Below are 9708 nucleotides of genomic sequence, written 5' to 3'. Positions count from 1 at the left end.
AGCTGGCAAAAAGACAACGTGATTTTGGAAAACAAAGGGCACCAGATACTTCTATCACTGGGGGATGGGCACAAGAGCCTGTGGTTCCTTGGCAAGCTAATGTGCATTCCTGGAAAGACAAAAAGAAAAGAGTGGTGGGAGTCTTACAGCAGCATTTCTTCAAAGGACCTTTCAAGGGGAAGATTTATTGAGTCTTATTCTATCTGACACTAGTCAGTGAACATGTGCAACTTCGGAGAGCTGGAAAAAAAAAAAGAGCTTGTCTATAAATTCTTATACACCAGACACCATTCCTCAGAGGCCAGCCCTAATAAACCCATCACCACAGCAATACTATAATTCAGTGGTGTTCAACTCCTGGGAGCCCATGCATCTGAGTCTTTTCTCAGACTCCTGCTCCAAGTACACAGTGCACCAGCTACCTTGAGGAAACAGTGTTTTAATGCTAACATGGAACACATCAGAAAGCCCCAACTCAGCTCAAATGAAAATGACATGTATCTTTCCTCCTACCCAGAAAAGAGCTCAGGCCCAGAAAGTCATTAAACCATCTAAACAACATCCTACTAGCACCACATAACACTTTGCTAGGAGCCAACATATTATCTAGAATAATAGAATCACAGCATGGTTTGGGTTGGAAGGGACCTTAAAGATCACCTAGATCCAACCCTAGAAACCATCTAGAAGTGTTCTAACATGTGGTATCAGCTGGGAAATACAAGCTTTAACCTCCTTTGACTGAGTAAGAAATTGACCCCTAGTCTCCCATTTCAGGGGCAAATAAAGCCACAAGGCTACAAGACACATCAGTCTTCTCACTCTGATAAGCCAAATGAGCTACTCAAGAAATTGTCAGCAAAACTGCACAAAGCTGAAACACCCCTCTGAATCCCTTCCCTGTGTGGTTACCCTTGGATGTCAACCCAGTAACCAGGCAGAATGAAAGATTAATGATGATGGTAAATGCTGCTTAAACTAGTAGGCATTGTTTAAGTTGAATTAATGAATCCTGCTGTACCTTTCTACAGCCGGGCTCAATGACAAAGCAACTGCTGACAGTGGAGGCCTGTGAGAAGTATTATACATTTTAGCACTGTACCTTGGGACCTAGAATAATAAGCACATAAAAGAGATATATGTGTATTTCTAATGCTGCCTTTTAAAGCAATTGCTTAAAAGAAGCCTGCTTTAGAAACTCGGAAATGTAATTCTTGACTTTCCTGAGTAATCATGCTAATAACAAGAGAAGTTATAATTATTCAGTTGTGAACAAAAAGAAGAGGCACCGTTCATTCTTGCAAATGAAGCACATAAAAGGGAGAGCAAAGGGGGAACATGCCCATTTCCTTGCCACTCCAGAGGTGAATCATGGCAAGGGGTTCCCACCCTCATCACAGAGGTGAGGTAGGGACAGCGAGAGTGCTCCTGTACCACCTTAATATGAAGAATACAAATCTGAGTCACCCAGCTCAGCTCCATAATCCAGCTCTCAAATACTCAGTAGAGATCCTCTATTCCCTGCAATTCCCTGGCTTATTTCCTAGGCACATTTCTACAAGAAGGAAAGAAAGGCTTCAGTCACTTTCATTAAATAAGTCTGGTTTATTCCCAGAAGAAATTTTATCCTAAGGGAAAGATACTGGCACTGCAGAATGCAGTTAAACCTTCCCACCTGGACAGGGTGAACTAGGATGTTTACTCCAATTCTGCGACTTCCATGCATCTCTGTTGAAAAATGTCCTGGCTTGTATTTTCTCTTTAGATTTTCTCAGCTAAATGCTGCTTAATCTAGACTACAACATTTAAAGAGTAGCAACCGAGTAAGATAGTCAGCAGTTCTGCTCAGTATCTCCAAGAAAGAAATGGGATATTAGCGAAGCCAGAGCCCTATTTCTGCAGTTGCACTCAGGATAACACAAAATGTTCCACAGCCATGACACCTGAAGGAGGAAAGGAAAAAGGAATAACCCTAAACCAGTGTGCTGATGAACTGATTCTGCTCTTTGAAACATGAAGGAAACATGTAACACTTCTCACTTTTTTATTTTATAAAATCCCTTATTTTCTTTTTTTTACAGAACTGATGCCAAGTGAAACCCTGTGTAATGTCATCTGTATCATGAGGCCTCTGTGCTATCCTCAATTTATAAAATCCAACTACGTCATGTTTTATCACACAACAGACTTTCCATAGTGTCATGTAACAAGAATTCACCTTCTATGAAGATCCCAGGGAGTCTTTAAAGACTTTAATCAGCCTTCACACCACAAATATCCCACATATTAAAGAACGATGGAATTAAGTCAGTATACTTGTGCTTTCTCTTGGTTTCATGGAGGCAAAGACATAAACATCGATGAGTTACAGATGTACATAGTCTCAAACAACTTAAGTAGAAGTTGTAGAATTAAGATATTGTGCTAGAACCTCATGCAGAGGCTGCCATGCTAAACACATGAAATCAAAGTTGACAGAGGTGGATAGAGTGATTCATCTATACAAGGAACTTGACATCCAGCTAAACAGTGAAGATGATGCGAAAAGTACCTAAGAAAAATTGAAGTCACAAACACACAGAGCAATATGATGCTTTTTAATCAGGTTTTCAATCACAATGTAATTTTTTCCACCAACACAAACACAGACACTTAAAAATTATTTGTCTACGAAGAGGAACAAAATGATTTAAACAACTCCAGTGAATTCTGAGCAAATCTTCTCTGATCTTCTCCTTGGGAGTCCACTCCAGCCAGCTTATAAATTTTGTTTGCTTCTATTTCGCAAGACAAGAGGAGGTTGGGTTGTAGATAACCTTCTGTTCAAGTTCAGCATATCTTTTCAGAAGTGGATGATAGAGCTAAATAGGAAAAAGAAATAAATATGTCTAGGTTGAAAAATTAGACTTCTAAATCATGCTGCAGTTAAAAAAACATCTTCAGACCTGAAAAATGCAGCATCTTCATAGGTACCTAAGGGTCTGTGGTTTTTTTCCCCCTATTTGCTTAGGAAATGCTGCAGATTCTTCCTTCTTCAAATATCACAGTCATTTTTACCATCTCCTTTGCTGATTGGTTTTATGACACACACAGGTTCTTATTGTGACTGCTTTCTTGCTATAAGCAGAAGTCATTACTTCCAGTGGAAGCAACTCAGAGTTGAAGTCACCTCTCCCAGTTTGACATACCCTCTCTGTAATAGCTGTCCTAATCACCCAGGCAGAAATCCTGTCCTTGCCTCCCTCCACTACCTCACAACGGATCAGTGCCTCTGTCCCATCCTCTTTGGCCTTGCTAATAAGTACACTGCCACCCTCTAGCACAGTCAAACACCATCGTCAGAAAAGAAAGGTCCTCCTTGGCTAATACGCTGACCAGATCAGTCTAAAATACACTTCACGCTCCCTCTCCTGCCACTCTCGTACTTCCGTATCTATTTGATATGGAAATATCAAATGCTCTCTTTCACACTTTCCACAGCCATGAATTTTAACATCTACAATCTGCTCCATGACCAGATTCATCAATCCCTGGTCCCACACTCTGGAGGACAAATGGAGACACAACTTCTTTCCACAACTAAACCGAGTATCTGAGTAGCTTTTTTTGTATTTTATTAGCTAGAATTCTTCAGGAATTAATTGTTACAACCATAAAAAGAAGAATCAAAACACCAGATTCAAATACACCCTATGCTTTTGGATATTGGCAAAATCCATGTAGGGATTTGTATCATTCATTACTTTTTTCTTTTTTTCTCCTTTGCTTCAAATTCATCACAGGATGCATCACAGAAGATGAGCTGCTAGTATATGACCAGGTTACACAGCAGAAAGCCTGAACAGCCCTACTGCTGGCTCCAACCTAAAACCGTGCTTCATCTACATCTTGGAGATACACCTCCTTCCTTATCTCCTCTTTCTGAACCATCCATCTAATAAAATCAGTAGTTTGACAAGTCATACCAGAACAGATTCACTCATTTGCTAGCTTGAGCACAAAGAAGGGACTTCCAGGAGCCAGTGTGGGGTCTGGTATAGGCATGAGCAGTCCTTAAGAGGATGCCAGAAGGTCGTGCCGCAATGAATCCTAGGGGCCGCCAGTCTAGTCTACAAGCCCTCTGCACTGATGCTATTCATAAACAGGGCAGTCTAGCTTCTGGCTCCAGGTTCACAGAGGTTATAGAGCCATAATGAATCATACCCAGCAAACTGAATTACTGCTCTCATCAATAAGTGAGATCCAGCATTTAAGTGCAATTTAAGTGCATTTTATATGGGTAAGATCCACAGCCAACAACCGGGTATGTATTGCGTGAAAAACTCAGGAGGAAAGTATTTCAAGTGTAAACTATGAGGCTGTAGGAAGAGATAGGGTTGTTCTTGCTCAGTTTTATGTACAGTCCTGCATCAGTCTCAGTGTCTGCAAGTCACACTTTCTCAGGTGAACTTAAAAAAATAAAAATCACACTGTTTGCTAATCTAGGAGATAAAAAAATTGTGTCTTTCAGTTTTGTGTTTCAGTTAATGGCAAAATACCCAGTTCCTGTGTTTCACTCTTCCTGAATGATGGTTTCAGTCTGATCAGTGAAACCTGGAAATACCTCTTTATTCTCACTTCCACTTTCCACAAGGACATGTGACAGAGACTTAATGGACAAATTCTGCAGGAGCCTGTTTAGATCAACTCCTTCCTATTACCATCAGATGTTACAGAAGTTAGAGTACATTTCCACAACAGATTAAGTACATGGAGGGGAAGAAGTAGCATCTACAGCAAAGGGAAAGAGACACTGTCTGCTAGCCAAGGCATCATTATGACAGTTTTAAAATCCATCTCACGGTGACTAGTGAGATGGTGTGAGATCCATTTCACAGTGACAGATCTGTAAGACTGACTGGTCTTACAGTATCTTTCACTGATTAAAACACAGAAAACTACTCGCTCCTTCTTCTGCAACAGACTTGTTCAGTGACCCCGGGCAAGTTATTTAACATGTATGTGCCCCAACTCCTCTTCTCCACAGGACAGTGATATGAGATCCATGAAGATTTATGCAGATTTATGGGGTTAGAAAATACAATGAACCCCTATTATGAAACGCCACTTGTCTCAGCATGGTATTTTTAACCAACTGCATGAGGGCCTTGCAGGCTCAGTGAAGTGTATATATATATATATACACACACATATACATTCTTGTCATGTTCCCAAAGAGTATTATTGCTCCCATTTCTCCTAAATATGCACATCAGAGTACAAAAAATATTGACCAGGCAACTACAGCTATAACTGGCAGTATCAGTATGTCAAACAAAACCAGCATCTTTATTCACTGAATCATCTATAACTAAGCCTCTCTATTTCTTACTTGCTATTCAGTAATCTGATAAACTCTAAGCACATCTCAGCAAAGATTCAGCACAACAAAGCTGCATTGGTAAGCGAGCTCAGAGAAAACAAGCTCTGTATTACTTACCCAGCAGTATTTCTACAAAATACACAACAGCATATTTACTAGGAGGCTGGGAAGCATTATTGTTAATACATCATTCTAAATTAAAATGTGTCAAAATAAATGAACACCATCATTTACTGATACAGTTTCTTTTCCTGTTTATTGGACTTAAGCACTTAGCTTGCTAATTGACAAAATTCAGGCATTTGCAATAAGCTTCTCGTCCATTAGTGTAAATGAATGCTGCATTATGGACCATCTGAAAGAAATGCAAACAAAAAATTAAGAATATTCCTTGTACTCTATTTTTTTCCTCTGGGGTAAAAAGCAGTGCAGTTCAGAGGGCTAAGCCAAAGTCTTAAACTCCTCTTCCTCAGGAAATCTGGCTGTATTACCACCAGTACATCATGGCTGATAAGTGCACCACTTCTACAAGCTTTTCACAAGCAGTATATTATACGCCAGCTTGACACCAGCTGAAGTCTGGGGCCAAAGCAGAGCAGCTCTCATGAAGTATGGAGAAGAAAAGCCAAACTGCACTGACTGAGAATATGGCCTGAGAGCGCACACAGCTGTGTCTGTGAAAGATTCTTCACTGTGTCTGCCACAACTGAACTGCCCCTGCAGAACCTCAGGCAAATCCTCCTAAGCGATTCCAGGGTCTTTATCTTGAGGCAATTATATAGATTTATTTTTATAATTGAGGTCCAAAGGGAATAAAGACCTCTCGATGCATAAAAACTCAAGAACATAAATACCCTATCTGTCATAGCCTCAAAACCTTATGTATCAAACCATGATATTTAACAAAAGTAATTACATGTATCACAACATGAACCTTATTATTGTCCATAATTTAATTGTCCTTGCTATATTATGGCCTCTTCTCCTGCTTATCTCTGTAGCCTACTCCACAACATCGGCAGTACTCAGATGGCTCTGCATTACTGTGACGGCTTCATTTACAAACCCTAAACTTCTCTCCTGGGAAAATCTGGCCCCACTCTGACAGCCCCACAAATAACTAAGAAAATGCTAATGATAAATACTGCATTATAATAAGGAATAGCTTAACCTGCCCTGCCTGGAAAACACATCCAAATAAGCACTACCTTGTGCTCTAGTGCAAATCAAGTATGTCATCCTCATACCACCTCTCACCATGGCACCAGCCTATGACTTACGTCAGCAAATAGACAACTGTTCTTGAGAGACAACAAAAGAATCACTTCAAGCTAAAATTGAGTTGTAGATTGTTGTCTTGCCTGTGTTGGCTCAACAGCAGAGTAGAGGTTGTAGCAGTCTTATCTCAATACTGAAGAGAAGATTGCTCTTCTGGCAGCTTGAATAATAGTTTATTCACTACCAGCTCTTCAGCCTTCTGCTTCTTACAGGTAACAGAGCACTGCTTGGGACCAAATGCAAAAAGCAACAAAACCTGTTGTTTTTTCATTAGGGCTCTGAGCCATTGGTAAACTTGCTCTAAACTTCCCATTTCCTTTTTCCATTTGGTTTAGTTGATAATAGAGGAAATAAAACCCCCTGAAATATAAAGACATGATGCACAGGGAAGTTGTGAATGCTCCGTTCCTGGCAGTGCTCAAGGCTGGGTTGGAGAGAGCCTTAGACAGCATGGTCTAGTGCGAGGTGTCCCTGCCCATGGCAGGGGGTTGGAACTAGATGATCTTAAGTTCCTTTCCAAGCTTAACTATTCTATGAATTCAACAGGGCTTTTATTTTTGTCCTGCCTCTCTCTAAAAGCAAAACCAGCTACAAATTATTACAGCAAGCAACAATCCACATGGATCCTTCTATCTCCTGCAATGGTATGTTAGCCAATGATTAGAGCGAGTCAAAATTTACAAATTACAAAGGTGATGCTGGTGGTTATCTAATTTTAATCTACCTCAGTACATTTAATCTACCCTGAATTGGTTAAAATTAATCAGTCTCTTATAAACACTTACTACTTCTGATAGGTCCCTTTCTTTAAAACAAAAGCAAAACCAAACTCGAATTACTCAAGAGATTTGCCTAAGAAATCAAGAGTTACAGGTGTTTTATTTTTAAGTCATAGCAGTTGTTCACCTTTCTTAACACAGAAAGAATACTTGTAAAGCAGAAAGAATATGACAGTGTGCTGAAATACTCTGACGACTCCTCCAAGGAACCATACCTCCAACAGTTACTTTATTTACTTCAGATATTCATTCTGCAAAACCTATCTTAATCAGTTTAATAGGTTAAAAAAAATATTGGCTACACAAATCACCTTAATCAAACTCTCATCAATACCTATTATATTTTGGTGGTTGTATTATTATTATCTACTTTGCAGTAAATTAGCAACCTAAACCAATTCTGGAAAATAACCTCCCCCCTCAAAAATCTAACTCAACAAAAATATAATTATTTTAAATCAATATCTAAGTCATTATAACCTTCCTGGGTAATGGGGTCACTTCTATAAATCCCCCTACTTACAAGGCAATTTACCAAAGTCAAGAAAACCAGTTAGGTCTACATTTTCCCCTTCTTGAATTTTTGCAGGATTAATACATCTCAGTAGAGTCAATAATGCAATCAAAAATACACATCCAGAGGTCATGTGCTACACTTTCTCCCTAAAAAAGCCTACAGGACAATATCACAATAAATCTGACACTAGGCACATGGAATGTATAAGCACAAGTGATACAACTCCAGATAATCATGTACTCTCTCATGCTTTTTTGCTTAATTAACCCACTAGCCAACCATCTCTGTTTTAATAGATTACTAAAATAAATCTGAATTCTAATGCTGGAATAATAGATTCTTTCTGTCTGTAAAATATACTTATTCCTTAAGAATCTCCTGGTTATTTCTGGTCATGCTTAGTGGTTCTGATTAGTCTTTCTCCACAGAAGGAGGTGGAGAGTAGGCTCCGAAGAGATGAGATGACTCTTTAATTTTTGCTATTCTTAAAATAGGGAAGAAGGATTAACCCACAGATGACTGACTTCAGCTACCCTGGTTGAGTAACTGACCAAAGACTATCACCACAGTGGCTCCCACCAGAATATCTTACGATAGAATTAGACAGAATTAGAAACAAGCTCAAGTGAGACCCCACACCCTACAAATTTACTGTGAAAACAGGTTCAGCTAAGAGACTTGGGGTCATAGCCAGAGAGAGGGATTTACCTTCTTTGAAATGGTCTCTTCAAGGCAGGATGGTCTGCTACAGGATAAAGTCACATTTTTGCCAGACAAGTTGGAGCTTATGTGACTTCAGTTTCCAATAACTACTAATTCATCACCCATCACAAGCTCTATGCTCCCCATTTTGAGACTTTATTCTATTTTACCTGCCTATCAGTTTAATTGAACCAGAAGAGCGGTTTTGTGTGCCCTGCCCTTCCTTTCTGAACTCACATTCATTATCACAAACGATCCCTCAGCAATCAAAGAAACACTTTTTGCATTTTTGGTTCCTGGAAACCCCTACTGCGTGCATAAGCCTTGGCAATGAAGAGTAAGCTACATCAAACTGTCGTGTTTGACCTTTTTCTATAGGAGGTTTTCCTCTCTCCAGTGATCTAACACACGTTGTCTCCAACCTATACCAGGAAGAAAGGATGAAATCAGAGCAGATTGCTGTGTTATGACCTGTTTTCTCTCCACCCTGCCAAGATTTAGCTGTAGCTGTCCAAAAAATGTAGGAAAGTGGTCTGGGGAATTTCATATTGGTTAGCCAGACTCTTTCAGATGAGCTCCTCAGTGAGACAGAACTTAACCTCAGGACGACTTTGAAGTTTATAAAAAGAACCATCATTTAAGTGAAAGGCTGTAACCTCAACAGAATGAAATTGGATGGACAGGGTGATGCAGCTCTGTAAAAAACAGAATCAAACTGACTCATCACATTAGGAATTTTTACTGCACTGTTCATGCTAACACACTGTGTTACTGACAGGCCCTCTGGCTTTCTGCAGTTTCACAGCCATGAAACTAGCCAGGAAATCCACCATCAACTGCAAAATTATAAGACAGGAAAGGAAAAAAAAAAATGGTGTGGAATATGTAATTGCAAGAAGCTGCTTTTAATGGAATGAAGCTGGCAAGCTAAGCTAACGTGCAGGAACAGTTATTTCTTCACATGCTGTTTGGCCACTACTTTCTCTGTCATTCAGTCTTATCTGCTGGGGCAATAATTCACTGCTGTACATCATTTAAAACCAATAAAAAGATGTGCTATGAGAGCCAGG

General features: G+C 39.7%; 1 protein-coding gene across 1 annotated transcript in view; it reads right to left on the bottom strand.

Annotated features, from left to right (window-relative positions):
• Positions 1-2777: 2777 nt before the first annotated feature.
• The window catches only part of XYLB (xylulokinase), a gene marked incomplete at its 3' end in the record, with an annotated part of 89056 nt that continues 82125 nt past the window's right edge, over positions 2778-9708 (bottom strand). Inside the window, exon 19 of the mRNA XM_080610467.1 lies at positions 2778-2861. Coding sequence (XP_080466593.1) covers positions 2778-2861 — 84 coding nt within the window. The remainder of the gene's footprint in view (positions 2862-9708) is intronic.

Source organism: Psittacula echo (genome assembly GCF_963264785.1).
Source record: "Psittacula echo genome assembly, chromosome: 2".
Lineage (NCBI taxonomy): Eukaryota > Metazoa > Chordata > Aves > Psittaciformes > Psittacidae > Psittacula > Psittacula echo.
Note: the sequence above shows the minus strand (reverse complement) of the source record. Positions and strands in the feature narration are given on the sequence as shown.